At 43.7% G+C, this 16,158-nt stretch overlaps 1 protein-coding gene across 3 annotated transcripts in view; it reads left to right on the top strand.

Moving 5' to 3' along the window:
• Ptprg (protein tyrosine phosphatase, receptor type, G) overlaps nucleotides 1-16,158 on the top strand; it is a 684,041-nt gene that overhangs the window by 612,023 nt on the left and 55,860 nt on the right. The window contains exon 14 of one of the 3 annotated variants that reach the window (XM_013010504.1): nucleotides 11,027-11,113. The exons of the other annotated variants lie outside the window; for them this stretch is intronic. Coding sequence (XP_012865958.1) covers nucleotides 11,027-11,113 — 87 coding nt within the window. The remainder of the gene's footprint in view (nucleotides 1-11,026; nucleotides 11,114-16,158) is intronic. 3 annotated transcript variants of the gene reach the window in all.

The following is a 16,158-nucleotide window of genomic DNA, read 5'->3' as shown; positions in this document are numbered from 1 at the left end:
TCCCTGCATTCCCTTTTCCAGGCAGATACTGAGCCGGAACTCACTGGTCAATGGAGATTTCTAATGCAAGTTAAAATGATTGTGGGAAATTAACAGGGACTCTTGGCTCTACTTGTGACTGGGATCTTTTTAGTCTCTAAGTCTTTGTCCCACATTCTTTTGCCAGACTACAGACACTATTTAGCCATCCCAGCATCAAGACACACTTTCTAAAACCAGATATGGTGACTCATAACTATAATCCCAGCACTGAAGAGGCTGAGGTGAGAGGATCTCAAATTCAAGGCCAGCCTGGGCTACATAGCCTGTCTCCGAGTGAAAACAACCACAGAAGAAACATCATAACCAAGTAGTTCTGACAAAAACCTCAGGCCTGTTTCTCAGGTTCACCACTGTCATTTGCCCATCTGTGAAAAGACACCACAGAACCCTAGAAGGACCACATAGTCGAGCAGACACAGATGTCACACAGCTAAAAACGAAGTGTTTACTGCCCACGTATTGTAGAAGAGAGTTGTGCCCCTAGTAAAGACAGCTTTTTAAACCCTTCCAATCACTCAAGATGTGTGGCCTTCTTTTTACCTTGAGGAAATGACAACTGTTTATTGTTCTGAAAAAGACCAAATGGAAAGTGTGTTAATCACCCTATGCCTAACATAATTTTATAATAGTGTATGTGTATATTCTAAAACTTGGTTTCACTCAGTAGATTTGAGTTGTTGTTTTTTAACCAAATTCTCAATGCCAATAGCACAGAGATGAAGGCTAAAAAGAAAATCCTTACGGAGCAAAGCAAATAAAATTGAATTAGTTTTAGGATGGATGAGTTGGCTAAGCAGGAGAACAGCCTAGAGGGACAAGGGCCCTTTTTTCTGTCCAACTTTTTTTTTTCCTTTTTATTAACGTGAAAGAAGGAAGCACTAGAGAGCTCCCAGAGAGAATTGGCAAGTACAGCGGAGACGTGTGTGTCCTTTGGCAGTGAGGGTTTGAAGCTAGAACAGCAGTGTTCTCTTGCCTTTTGAGACACAGTAAGAGTGGGTGATTGGCAAACGGACTTGACATAAGTAGAGCATGAGGCAGATCAAACCCTCCTTCCTGATCGTGCCTTTGATGCAGGCCTCGCTGACACCCACAGATCGGCCCAGTTCCTCATGGCAGCACAACCATCACCATCGAGAACGGACCCTTCCTAGCTCGTATTCTGGGTTCTGATTGCATTCACAGGGAGTTGTTGACACTGTCACTTAGTGGATTCATGAAGAAGTAGAGAAGCAAACCTAGGATTCCTGAACCATCCCTCTACCCATGTCTCATGGCACATGATGCTATAGGACTTGTTGGTGTCCAGTGGGTGGGTCTATCTCGGGAGCCAGGCATTGTAGCAAGCATTTGGGTGGCACAATTTCACCTGGTTCTTACCAGTATGTATGGTAGGCCTCGTGCTTGGACCTTCCCTTTGATGAGAAGGGAGAAAGGGAATTAGTATTTGTTACATTGCTATGGTGCAGATCAGGCGTAGGTACTGGGAGGGTCAGAGCCCTGTTATATTGTGCTAAAAAAAAAAAATCTCCTTTCAAGATGCTTTAACACAAGAGGAGGAAAATTGTGTTGATCCCAGAACTGCAAGTTTTAGGAGCATAATGCCTGGTTGGACCAGAGAATGGAACAAGGATCTGAGGGCTTGGTTGGTGTGGTCTGCCTGTGTTTCCCCCACTGGAATCTCTTCGTGTGAGCTCTCTTAGGCAGCCTGCTAACTCTTTCCATGTAGTTAACTTCTGGTCCATGTTAATCTTTTGTCTCTACTGCCCAGTAGCAGGGATTTTTTTTCTTCTTCTCAAAGAGTTCTCATGAAGACCCAAGGTCGTGTCCATTATGATTGACATAGGTCAGTTGTCCATCCTCAGAGTCTTCTGGTATCCAGAGGGATGGAATGTGCTGGTCAGATCTGGTCTGTGGTAACTGTGGAGCCTAGAAGTTGAGTCAGTGCCCATGCCATAAAAACTATAAACTAAAAGCTGGATGTGGGGGTGGGGGGGTGTACATTTTCCTCTAAGGACCATCCAGGCTCAGAAAGGCTATGAGTCTAGATGGCTCAGCTTCATGTTCTGTTATGTATGGCATGATGAAGTTTATACTGTCATGTGGCATGGACCATTTACAGCTTCCAACTGTCTTTGCCTTGCATTAGTGGATGAGATGATTCAAGGATGCAGTCTCTTGTCCTCACCATCCATCGGAAGAATGGGCAAGCACATATATAATAGAGGATGCAGAGTGGATGGAGATGGATAAGTCCCAAGCTGGGCTTCAGTATAGCCTGGTAGGGAAGTTGAGGTCAGCGCCCTGTAGGATCTCATATCCAGGCAGCTGTGAGTCAGGAGAGGAGGGCTTGAGGATGAGTCTGGAGAGAGTAAATATGCCTGCTGCAGGCACATGCGTTTAGCTTGGACCATGGGAACAGTGTGTGGGAAGGGAATGTAGCACAGCAAGAGCCAGATCAGGAAGGCATTGGGTGCTACCTGAAAGGGTGTGTGCCTTGCCCTGAGGATGAACGCAAGGCATTGCAGGAGCTGGTGATACAGGAGGGCAAGGGCCAAGAAAGGAGATGCTGTTAGCAGGTAAGTAGAAGCAGGGGTCACAGCCTGGATTAGGAGCCAGGCTCTAGCAGACCCACCACCCCTATGGCTAGAAACACAAACATTTTTGTTGGTTGGTTTGTTGGTCGGTCGTGGGACCTAAGTGCTGTCTGTGAGCTCTTATGCTCAAGGCTGATGCTCTGCCATTTTGAGCCACAGCCCCACTTCTGATTTTTCCGGTGGTTAATTGGAGAGAAGAGTCTCATGGACTTTCCTGCCTAGGTTGTGATCCGCTCGGGTGATAGGTGTGAGCTGCCAGTGCCCAGCTCAGAACACAAGCATTCTTACCAGGAGTCTTTGCATACAAATACACATCTAATGTAGCCACAGATAGGCAATGTATTAGTGGTATTGAAATTGCATAGGACTGAGCAATTAGAAAAATAGTTATCTGCAAAGGGGTATTATATGAAGTCCCAATGAAGTGCCAAGTACAGAAGCACTGCTTTAGGTTAGGGGTAGGGGTAGGAATCCTCCCCCAGCCTCAGTTTCCTGATCTACAGGTTAAGAAATGTGCCCCAGGTCTCTTGGGAACCTTCACTTCAGTGTAAATGGTAGGAAATGCTTGTCTCAGTGACAGTTGGATGGTAAAAATGAAAATGGTTGTTGAGTTACATTCGCTCTGACGTTATTTCTGGGTATGTACCTGAAAGGAATGGTTTTATAACATGAGATACACAAAGCCTTGCACTGGTGGCTCATCCCAGTAATCCCAGCTACTTGGGAGGCTGAGATCTGAGGATTATGGTTCAGAACCAGCCAGAGCAAGAGTCCATGAGACTCTTACCTCCAATTAAATAGAAAAAGCCAAAAGTGAAGTGTGACTGATGTGATAGAGTGCCAGCCAGCCTTGCACAGAAAACGCTCAGGGATAGTGCCCAGGCCCTGAGTTCAAGCCCTAGAACTTACACACACAAAATTATATGGCCAGGTTTAGGTAAATGCCACTCCTTAGATTCATAGTCACGTTGTACAGGTGTATACAATTTCCTATCTGCCTGTGGCATAACACAGTATTCGTAAAGAACTTTTGGAATTTCCTTGTAGAGTTCCTTCTTTTGAAGCTCAGTTGTGCAGAGTATCCTAGAAATAGCTAAAAGACATCTGTTTAGGGCTAAATATAGTGTAAATGTAGGTTAACCAACTGAGCAGAACTACTTCGGGCTTAAATACAAAAAATAAAAAGCAAGAGTACTATAAAGTTAATGGAATTGGCTTGAATGGTGTTCCTAATGGGACTAAAGGCAATTAATTCCTGAGGGGGCTGTCCCTGAATAACCAGGTTCAAGACAAGACCCAACCCCAAGTCAAACAACTTGAACACCCAGTGGCCAGCCTTGTTCATGGAATAAACTTCCGGAGCAGCTGCCCCAGACCAGTTGCCTGACAGACCCAAGTTTAGGTTCTCAACCATGTGACATCTGACAGGGTCAGGGCAGTCCTCCACCACTGTGGCTCGTCTTTCTGGGACACATATGCAGCAAGCAGAGAGAAAATGAGTAGGCAGGTGAAAACTTCCTTTCACTCCCTCCTGGCCACAGGTGGTCACAGAGCTGCAACAACCAAAGATAAGGTAACAGTGTGTGTGTGGGGGGGGGTGTACATGGGAGTTTGGGAAACATTGCCACAAGTGCTCTTGAATATTCAGGCCCACTGAGATCTTTGCATTCAGCACCTATTTCCTTTAAAATGACACCTTTAAGCAACCAATCATTGTTATTTCAGATTTGACCCAAAGTAAAAATAATACAGGTACAGACCTCAAGACACCTGTTAGGTCAGAGATCTCGGTGTCAATCAAGCAACTATTAGAAACAGGTCACAATTTGGATCTAGAGGATGAAATTTACCTGCAGATTTATCTAGCTTACAAGATAGGATGCTATGTTACCACTTGGAGGGGGACCTGCAGAGTTCTGTTTTGCAAAGAAAGAGAGAAGCTCGAATCTGTAATGATGCAGAAGCTGAAATGAAGCTAGGAAGGAATGCATGCAAAGCGGTTATAGACAAAAGCCAGAGTGGTAGGGCAGCTGATAAAAATAAAATCGGCTCACAGCTTCCGCTCGTCTCCTTTCCTAAATGGAGCTCTGATGGGTGCCTTATAAATATTGCAACCCCTAACTGCCAGATTCAGAGCTCTTGAAGATGAGGGAGAAGAAATCAATTCAGTAGCTTTTGAAGTGGGCTGTTTCGGCCTTACTTGTCAAGACAGGAGCAACACACACCTTTTGAATGAAAGAGTCAGAAAGCAAATTCCTTTAGCTGCGACTCCCCAGCTTTACCAAGACAAGCTGTTTATATGCTTTAATGTTCCTGAAAAGACTTGAAGCAGCACAGCTGCTTCCACTCAGAGAAGACACATTTTGGGAAGGTATTTTGGCTTTGCATAATTTCAGATCGATGTCGGGCTATGTGTCCTGTATACAACCAATGTGCTCAGGTACACCACTTGTTGAGTCTCTGGGCTCAGAAAGAATTTAGTTACAAAGAGCAAAGCAATTGTGTAGGCTTAAGATTATTGGTATTACAAAAAAAATGCTAATTTTTTTCTTTGAGTGTGTGTGTGTGTGTGTGTGTGTGTGTGTGTGTGTGTTCACACCGGTACTGGGGTATGAAGTAAAGGCCTCATACATCTGCTTAGCACTTTCACTCAAGGCTTGGCACTTACCACTGTAACTACATCTTCACTTCCGGCTTTGTGCTGGTTAATTGGAGATAAGACTCTCTTGTATTTGAATGCAATCCTCGGATGTCAGCCTCCTGTGTAACAAGGATTTCATCTGTGAGTAACCTGTGCCCAGCTCCTTCTGGAATTCTGAGGGACATTGAATACATCTTTCTCTGTGATGAACAAATTGTCCTCCTAGAAATAGCTTTGTTTATCTTTAGGCCTGGATAACCATGGCCCTTTTATTGAATTTTCTCCATCCCAGACATGTGCTCAGGAGGTTACATCTCAGGATTTAGTGCTATTTGTGTGGGGTATATGTGTGTATGTGTATGTATGTATGTATGTGGGTGAATGCCAGTCCTGGGGTTTGAACTCAGGGCCTGAACACTGGCTCTGTGTTGTTGTTTTTTTTTTTTGCTCAAGGCTAGACCACTTGAGCCATAGCTCCCACTTTGGACTTTTTTTTTTAAGTGGGGGAATTCCTAATTGGAAATATGAGTCTCACTGAGTTTCCTGCCCAGGCTGGCTTTGAACCTAGATCCTCAGATCTCAGCTTCCTGAGTAGCTAGCATAGGCATGAACCACTGGTGCTCATCAGTGCTTCTATTCATTATGCAAATCTGAAAACTCAGGCTGACGTGGTAGGAAGGTGGTACACACAAGTCACATTATTTGACTTCATATCCCCAATGTCTTAGCCTTTCCATTATCTTTCCTCTGATGACTGGGCAGTGTGCCTGGAGAGAAGTATATATTCCTCGCCCAGCTTACAATGGAAGTGCACCCTTTGCATGTCATAAAGACACTGCAAGGAAGGAATTTGAAGTGACTTCCTCATTGAAGTGCTCAACTGGCTTGAATCTGGTTGGTCAGATAGCAACTTCAGGAACCAACTATATCTTCAGGTATTCTGGAAGCTGGGCACATTGTCACTGTTCAGTTACATTTCCATTACTTTGCAATTTCTTTCAATATTGATATTTGAACAAATAGGGGCATCTGTGTCCAAGCTAGCCTTGACCAAGATCCTTCTCTTGATGCTTTCCATGGAATGACAAGCATGTACCACTATGTCCAACTTTTACTAGTTAAGATGAGGTCTTGCAACCTTTTTTTTTTTTCTTAAACTGATCTAGAACCCTCTTCTGACTATGTCAGCCTCTCCAGTAGCTAGAATTATCAGCATGAGCTACTCAGCTTACTTGGAAGAGATTTTGCTGTTGAATAGTATGGTGTGTTTTGGTCTGCCTTAATCCCAAGTGATGAGTACTGGTTCCCTAGTTGACAGAGTATCTTGTTGATTGTAATAATTCCAGTCTGGGAAAGACTTCCCAAAAGGATAAAGCAGCTTCTCAGATTCAGATAAGTCCACAGATTCTGGATCAAAAGACTAGAAACTTTCTCCCGGGAAATTGTAACATTCCACTCAGGTTTGTTCGACTTTGATATTAGAAAGATATTTTTGCTCTGATCCAGCAAATGTATGTCCCTCTTGAGCTCATAAGTCAGTCCAGTGGCCAATTCAGTCAGCACCAATGTAGCCTCCTGCACAAATAGAAAGAGGTCTTTCTTTTCCTCTGAGTTCCATCTCACAGACTTTCAGGGATTTTTGCCATGTGTCGGTGCCTCCTCATTAAGAATGCTGTTCGTGAAAACAAATGAGTTTTGTTGACATTGCAATGTTTTTTTTTTCTTCCCTGGATGTTCAGTGGGAGACAGAGTGTAATAAATATGAAGGGATGCAAACCGCAAATGTGTGGGGGATTCGTGTTGGCATGACGGGAGCTCAGGCAAACAGACAGATGCGTGTGGAAGTCGAGTGTGGGCACGTGGTAGCGCGCCACCCGAGCCCGAGCAATGACTGACCACATGTGCCTCTTAGGAATGTGGGTCCCCCTTGTATTCCCACCACTCAAAGTAGCTGCAAGCAGGTAGGTGCTGTCTCCACAGCCCTTTGCCCTTGACGCTAACACTTCCCATACTAGCTGGCTGAGGATTTGCATTCCATGTTTGCCTCCTCTACTCCTCCACCAGCAAAGTCATCAAGGAGACCAGTGTGGTAAGAGGGACTTCTTCCAAACAAGGTGACCATGAAGGGACAGCAAAGGGAGAAATACAACTAATAAACCCTCCAATAATAGTTGAATTAATACAAAGCACCTGTTGCTTAAAAAAAAAAAATAAGTGCTAGCGACAGAACCCAAGCTTACCCAATGCTAGATAGTGAGCTACAGCCACATCCTCTCAGCCCTTTTTAAATGTTTGTGTTAAAATGATGGGTCTTGCTGAGTCTGGCCTTGGACTTATGATCCTCTGACCTCAGCCTCCCAAGAATCTGGTATTACAGGATTGTATACCAACCATACCCAATACATGGGGGTATCGTTTAATTCTCAAGCAGCCACCTTTGGTAGCCTGTAGGTCCCAAGAGAAGAAAGGTTCCAGACAGGGAAATGGTTTATGTGGAATCATGGGGCTCCTAGATTTTGCTACTCTTCACACCTTGCCTTGCTGCCCTTTATGGCTGAGGCCTTTTCTTCTCCTTGTATTCACCACTTCTTATACTTCGCGTTAGTATGGGACACTGGAGCCTGTCCAGTAGACAAAAGTCGCACCTTGCAGAGGGTCCTTCCGCTCCCTTGTGGAAGAAGTGAGCACGCCAATAAACATTATCCCGCAAGCCCAGTGTCCTCTAGATCAAGTTCTACATGTGGCTTTTGGAGTGCTGACACTCTTGAACATAACACGTGACTTACATCCCAGCTGCCTGAGTTCTTGCGATGAACGGTAAGATCCACAGATGTTCATCCCTTCTTCCCTGGTGGCCCTTGCAAGCCAGAGCCGACCCCATGGCTCCTCTGTGATGGGCAATCATTTGCCAGCTGGCCCCAGCGTCTGCTGATGCTGCTTTGCCCCCGCTGGCACCGTGGCTTTTGGAGAGGATTGGTTGGATTTATACTCCCCAGGCTGCAGCTATGATAAAGGGAAACAATGTGCTGTGGAAGGGACTTGACCGTGGCTACCGTGCAGTGGAAAGGAACCAGAGGCAGGGAGAAGTGGGTGTGTAGAACAAAGGGAAAGGACAGATGCTCGGGCAGAGGCAGCTGCCTAGGAGATGACCTAGAAGCATGGATCGTGGGGCCAGCGCTCCTGGAGCCCCCCTTCCTTCCATGCATTCAAAGCACAGGCCACCTTCACAGGAGCTTCTCCATGGGGCTCCACATGTACAAAGGCCCTGAGTTCAGTCCCCCACCACTCAGGGTCCTCTTGCGCTGAGAAAATGAGAATCAAAAGGTAGGTTTTATATAAAACGACTCCTAAGCTTAGAAAAAGCGAAGCTTCCAAGGCATTTTCGGGGGCTTTGCGTATGGATCGCCTTTATTCTTTCTACAGAAAGACCATTTAGTGGACCACAGATGTTCAGGATATCACTCTTTCTCTTTAAAACTGCTAACTGCCTATGCAATTCGCCTCTTCCTAGAACTTGCATCTGTAGCCGTATTTCAAGGTTTTGTTTTTGGTGGTTTTTTTTTTCCTCTCTCTCTAATCATTAGGAATAATTTTTACCACTGAGCACCTGACAATGTGTCAAGCCAGTGAGGAGAGTTAAAGCACACTTCAGAATGCCAAAATCTGGCCTGTCTCAGAGGGTTGTCATTCGTGATGACACTGTGGTGTTAAACTATCTTGCTCTGAGATGCTGAAAGGAGTAGGGGCGAAGAAGCTTTTCGAGGCCTGTTGTGAGAGGTGGACAATTTTCTTCTTCTTTCTTCCTCTCCAGGCAACTAACTGTTCAGGGAGATCTGGGTCACGTGGTAGTAATGATTCCAAGCAACTTTTTACTCAATAACTGTTTCCCAAATGGCTACTCTGGGGCCTTTCAGAATTCACAAGAGCTGTCAGTTGTTATAGTAACCGGCCCCCTGCTGTCAAGTCAGCCCTGGGATGCCAGTGGAGGCTCTTGGAACAGGCTAACACACAGTCATTAGACAAAAGCAGCAAAAGGATACACAGATAAAGGTTTCCATTTCACCATGCTTCATGATACTTTGAAAAACGGCAGCAACTGATTGTGCTAGGCAAGTGGTGGATGGGTGGATTTGTAAAACTTAGCGGGAAAGGGGAGATTTTCGTGAGGGGTTTAGTTTCCTCAAAGTGACTAAAAAGCACCTCTGTTTGAATTCTCAGGATGGACCAGCATCCTCTCCAATGTTATTGATTGTATTGTAGGTCAGCATAGATGACCCTCCCTTTTGATTGCTGGAGATATTAATTATTGATTGTCTGACATTTGCTTCTCAGTGAAGTGTTGTCAGTTTACGGGTGGTAGTTTTAAGCGCCTGTGATTGTGTGTGAGAAAAAAGCTGCGGAGATGGCGGCTCTGCTCCAAAATTCCCCCTACAGTGAATCTGGCAGAATTCTGAGTGGGGCTAAGGGTTGAGGAAAAGTCTAAACATTTGAGGAAGCTGCAAGTTTCAAGTTTCTATGAAAATTTGTAAAAACATTCCAACACACTCGTGATTTCCTCAGATTAATGTGCGTAGCCACACAGCCTAGCCGTGATGTCTGGAGGACAGTCATTGTAGTTCCAGAAAGTTCTCGATAGAGGGAGACAAGAAGTTCAGAATTCCAGCAATCGCCCCTCTCCACCCTTTGTGTCACATTCCCAACTTTTGGCTTCTCTACATTTTGGCTCCTTTGCCCAGCATTTTTTACCCAATATGTAGCCTAATAATTACCAAAATAAAAGCTTTACGGGGGGCGGGGAGAGGGCCTGCTAGCAAGAATTAGATAACATTTATTTCTTGAAGGAAAAAAGCTGTTAAAGTTTTTAACAGAATTACCCACCTGACTTCACACTCCTGTGCACGATTCCAGAAAAGAAAACATCCACAGATTCTAGTTTAGGTAGGGGTAAAAAAAAAAATCATTTTCAGATTGTGGAGTTTGGGAAAAATAGGATTCATTTCAGTGTGAGTTTCTCCAGCCCAGGAAATGTAGCTAATGAAATATAATCAAATACTTTGAAGTGTTCATTTAGCTCAAGTGTTCTTCGTGTATGGTGGCAAGAAGTATGTATCTCAAGTCTATAGCCAATCATGGTGGCTGTGGTTATTTACATTTTAAAGGGAAACTACACAGAGAATTTCTCACTTAGTAATAACTTGCCAGTTCCTGTTCCTATCTCCCTGGTGTGTAGTCTACAGTCTGTACTGTGTAGCAGGACAGCATTTATCCCAAGGTGATAGAAATGCAAGAGAAAAAGACAAACCCTGGATTTGTCTAATGATAACCAAATTTAGAGAAAGTTGCAACACAAGGGTAGGATACTGGCCATTAGCAAATACCTTCCCCTCTGTTAGTTGAAGCCAGAGGTGGTCCAGCAGATATCAGGATGAGAGGAATCATTCTTGTTAAAGTACCAGAGTAATGCCACCTCCACCTTCCAATACATAAAGACAACCTGGAAGAGCTCTTTTGTATTTCTTGTTCCAGCATCCGAGACCTTCCTGAAACGTGCCATCTTTGAGTGTGTGGCTTCCTCTTTTGAGCTCCAGCCCCCCCCCCCGCCCCTCCACACACACCTGCCTCAGGAAAGGCCTGCCTGTCAGGAACACCTGTGTTGAAGGGGAGGGAGGGTATTTGTGTGGAACTCTTGAGTGGCCAATTGCAAATATTGTCTTCTACACCTGTTCTCTTTTGTTTTTTATCCATTTAGAGGGTGTAACAAAGTAAAGTCCAAGGGCTTTCCCAGACGTTTCCGTGAAGTGCCTTCTTCTGGGGAGAGAGGAGAAAAGGGGAGCAGGTGAGGGGCGGTCCAGCTTCAGGGGGGCGTCTCAATCGCCGGGACTGGCTTGCTGAATTCTTTTTTGTTTTTGTTGCCACGGGGTTTAAAAATGTCTTCTGGATAGCAAATGCTCATCCTCACCTGTTTTACCCCAACTTTCAAAAGCAAGATGTGCAAAAATATCAATTTTACAGTATGCCCTGCATATGCTTGCTTTGCTTTGTTTTGTTTTATGGGTTGGGAGGTGGGTTTTATTTTGTTTCTAGATTGGCGCATACTGGGTGTGTTCTATGTTTGTATGTTGCATCCATTTTCTTTTAAAAATTTCAGATGTTTGCATGGTTTAGAGCTTCTTTGTAAAAAAAAAAAACACAAATGCATGCACTTACCTATGTAGGTGAAAGCACATCTTCTAGAATACTACATGTGTAGCTCCTTTAGAGGTGAAGAGTAGGAAATGGAGAGCGAGCTGGGCAAGTGTGGATTTATCGTGTGCTTTTTCATCAGAAAGGGCAACTTTTGATGAGTTGTAGATGATTTAAATACTGCATAAAAATGATTGACCTGGAGAGATTTGTAACAAACAATCTTAATCACCACACTTGAGCCTCTTCATCATAGTTAAGTAAGGATTATTGTAGGCAAACTCTTGAATGTAAATGTAAGATTTTAAGATTACATTGATGGTGCATAGGTCTACTCAATGACCTAAAGCCATAAGTAGTACTTTTCTTCCTTACATTTGATTTTTTTTTCCCATGTGCTGATTGGTCTTTATTGGTGGTGAGCAAAATCAGGTTACTAAGATGAAATTCTGGTTATCTATCCTCTATAATTATATACACAGATGACATGTGAAAAGGTTTGTATGGAAATTTTGACAGATTAATGAGAATCTTCTCGATCTGTCTATCTTCTAACTTGCGTGGTGCAATGTTGGCCTTGCACAGAAGGCAGAGATTGGTAGTATAATTACCCATGATCTTTTTTTTTAACTTGTTGAAGTTTTCAGTTTGTAAATAGATATTCAAAACTCCAGTAGTATAAAATTGAAATAGAAATCCTTCTTTATACCTTTGGATTCAAAAGATTTCGGTTAAGAGAGGGAAAATTCGGAGATCACTTGAATGCTTCTATCTAGCCCATAGAAATGTGGGTTTTAGTGCAGTTCTTACAAGAGCCAGCAACGCCTCACAGACCACATAGAGATAAATGGGTCTCAGGTTCCCCAGAGATTATGTTGAACTGTCCCATTAATGTACTTGGCCCCAGTGTGGAGTGAACAGGCTGTGGCCATGCTGTAAACAATTCAATTAGACCCATATGCTTTGCAACTGTATTTTGTTACAAGGCACCTAGACCCTGTAGTCTTTTCTCTGCTTCTGAGTAAAAGGAACACAAGTTCCATGTAGGTCTAAGTTAAGATCCATTGTGGGAACTATGAGAATCTATCTGATTGTAAGTCAAATAGTGTACTACCCTCCCCACCCCTTTTTACAATGTAGTAGCTTAAAAAAAAATGATGGACTTTTGACTGAAAGAGATTCAGTGCTTACTTCAGGTCTACCATTTTCTGGCTCTGGGAATAAAAAGTATTCTGAACTTTGATTTCCTCATCTAAAAAGCAAGTCCATTGAAGCTGGGTGTGATGGATCACACCTGTAATCCCAGTACTCAGGAGAGTGAGGTGTAAAGATGGTTAGTTTAAGGCCAGCCTGGGCTCCATCATGAAACCCTGTCTCCAAATAGTGAATTGTTGGCATTGTTGTGAAGACAGAATGAGATAGCAAACAGGAAGTGGTTAGTGGGGGATATATGACCCACAGGACAGGAGGAAGTTGCACTTGTGAGAAGGTAAGGTAAGTGGCCAGGCCATACCCACTGAAGTGACTGAGCTGAACCCTCCACACTTACTGAAGTACTGACCAACTCCTCCTCTCTCTGTCCAGTGCTGGGCTTTAATATTCCATGAGGAACAAGTGGGCCAGGTAGATCCTGGTCCTCAAAGGTCTCAAAGGCTGTCTTCCTTCTGATGCTGCTGTCTCTGCCTGCTCTGTTCCTCGGAGCCTACAATTCCCCACTCACACTATGGGTTCTGTGTACCTAAGACCAGCACCCCATCTTCACACTCCCACCTCCACCTTCCTGCCCCAGGTGCATGGCCTCTTCCTCCCTGCCCAGCTCCATGCTGCTGCTCTGTCCACAGCCCTCAGGAAGCAGGGTGTCCCCACCTCTGCCAGGCTTCTGCTGAAGGCCGGAACAGCCCCAGCAATCACTTCCACCAGCCTCGTTCTCTGCTCCCTTTGCCTCTTCTGTCCCTCTCACGTTCCACAGGGTGGCCACGGATCAGAAGAGAATGACTCAGGAGACACCCAAAGAGTCTGAGTTCCAGCGCATGAACTTCCTGTGGCGTTCAGCAACCCTTTGCCTCTCTATCCCTGTTGCTCACGTTAGCCCTCTGCTGGCAGGAGCGAGGACTGAACCCCTCAGGCCCAGAGTGGAAAGAATTGTTTAAGATAAAGCAGTAAAAGGAGAGAACTGGTTATTTCTCCCAGAAAGGAGAGGACGACATTCGACATGTCATGTGCAAAGTATTAAACTTTTCCAAAAGGCTTTGAATGGCTAATACTCAACACAAAAAGCTTAAAGTCATATATACCCCACTGTGGTGTTTCCTGCCTGCTCACAAATAGCTCCCCTTGCTAGTTCACCCACTGGTTTTCCAGCGATTGTTAGAGACATAAACACCTAGGAAGCCACGGTCTGCTTTTACACAGAACAGGCCTGCACACGTTACTGCGTTCCTTAGATTTGTACTTAGCCTGATGTTTCTCTATTCCTCTCTAGTCTCCCTATTTGAGTTTTTTTACAAAAGCATGGTAATATTTTTTTGTATAGCTATGTCAAGATTTCTTTAGGAAATCCCCCTGTGGCTGTCATTTGGGTTGTCCCTAGGCTCCTGTTGTTACAAACAAGATTCCCTATTACAAAGAACTTTGTGTGTCCATTTGGTTAAGTGGATAAAGGACATATGTAGGATGAAGTCAGGAAACTGGCAGTATCTGTCCCTCGGTACATGTGTTGTAATTTTGATGGATGGTGCCAAATTGCTTTCCACGGTAGAGTATCAAGATGGGTTCCCATTAGTATTGTGTGAATATACTCTTATCCCAATACCCTCCATAGTGGATTGCCATTGTTGCTAATCGCTATAAAAAAAAATCATGACTCAGTGTACTTTCTGTGTCTTGCCTTTTATTGTAAGTGAGTTGGATCATTGGTTTTTATTTTTCCAGAAGACCTTACTTATACCTTTTACCACTTTTCCCTTTGGGTTGTTGGTCTTTTTCCAATGAAGAGAGATGAAGATATCCCCTCCCAATAGTATGAGTTGCAAATTATTTTTGTTATCTGTAGTTTACTTTTTTTTTTTTTTTTGGTCAGTCATGGGGTTTGAACTCCAGACCTGGGCTCTCTCTGTGAGCTTCTTTGCTCAGGGCTAGTACTCTATCATTCCTGATGGTTAATTGAAGATAAGAATGGGTTGAACATTCCTACCCAGGCTGACTTTGAAGCAGTCTTCGGATCTCAGCCTCCTGAGTATCTTAGAGTACAGGCATGAGCCACCAGGACCTGGCTCTGTGGTTTGCTTTTAACTGTGATTCTTTGACTTTTCTATAATCCAGTGTTTCTCTATTTTGGGGTTTTTTCCCCTTAGACTTTTGAGTTATAACTAGAAAGTTCCTTCATTCTGAGATTACTTTTTTAAAGTACTTTATGGATTCACATTTTAATAGAAAATTTCAAATCATTGAGAACTTAAACTGGCCAGACTGTAATTTTTTTTTAAAGATATTCAGCCAGTACTGGTGGCTCATGCCTCACATCTTCGCTTCTTAGGAGGCTATGAACAAAAGGATCATAGTTCAAAGTCAGCCCAGGCAGAACAGTTTAGAAGACTATCTCAAAACTAACCAGCAAAAACAGGGCTGGAGTTGTAGCTCAAATGGTTAGAGCATTAGCCTATGAGGCCCTCCATTCAAATCCCCAGTACCTCCAAGAGAAAATAAAAAGCAGGCTCTAGGTTTGTCAGAACATGTTTTAGGAAGTAACCATGGTTCTCCATCTTCTGGAAAGTATCACCAGTACTTCAAAGTACCTAGGCATCTGCAAGGATCTCTTGTCAAAGTTAATGTTTAGCAACAAGATACCTATTGCCTTCAGACAATTAGCATTGATAATTTGATCATTTTCTCCCATTTACATAATAGCTGCCGACAATCTGATTCATCTACTAAAATTCTCAGTGCATAAATCAGATATATATTTTTTCTCCTCCCACCTTTAAGAGGTGAAAACCAGGGAGGACATTTCCCATGCCCAAGAGAAATCCAGAATTTCTTGACACAGTTTCTCGTGTAACATTTTATCCCCTCTCACACCCTACCGATCTTTCCGAAGATTTTACTCTTTTCTCTTTTCCTTCTTCCTTTCCTCTCATCAGTCCCACTGACTAGACTTACTGGGGTGTGACAGACATACACCTCGGGATTTCCAGGCCAGCCCCCCCATCACAGTCAGATTTCATGTCCCCATTTATGGTTTAGGAAGTATGCCAATCCGAAGCATATTTTGGGTTCTGAATTTTCCTTCCTAGACGATCCTTTCCTGAGAAGATACTGCCAGGGTAAACTCAGTTGTAGAAACTGAACTACTTAACATGTAGCAAAAGAAACTTAACAGCAAATGAGTTGTTGTATATGAAAAAATCTCAACTTAGAACTAAATTGGGCTCCTTTCCAAGTGGAACCCAAGAGTAACTTTTCCCTCTCTGAAGGAAAGCTCAGTGATACTTATTCTTCTACTGCCTCATTTGCCACTTACATTTCTGCAAACGTTTCCCCTAATGATTTTTTTCCCATACAGTTCTCAGTCACCTTCTTTAAAGGTGTGTGAGCACTTTATAAGTGGCTCTTATTCATACATGGTCCACTACAACAGATCCATTTACAAGTAAATATTAATGCAATTTCTGTTCTTGACAGCATGAGAATAAATGGGAT

Source organism: Dipodomys ordii, unplaced genomic scaffold (genome assembly GCF_000151885.1).
Source record: "Dipodomys ordii isolate 6190 unplaced genomic scaffold, Dord_2.0 Scaffold12, whole genome shotgun sequence".
Classification (NCBI taxonomy): domain Eukaryota; kingdom Metazoa; phylum Chordata; class Mammalia; order Rodentia; family Heteromyidae; genus Dipodomys; species Dipodomys ordii.
This window is presented reverse-complemented; position numbering and strand designations above follow the sequence as displayed.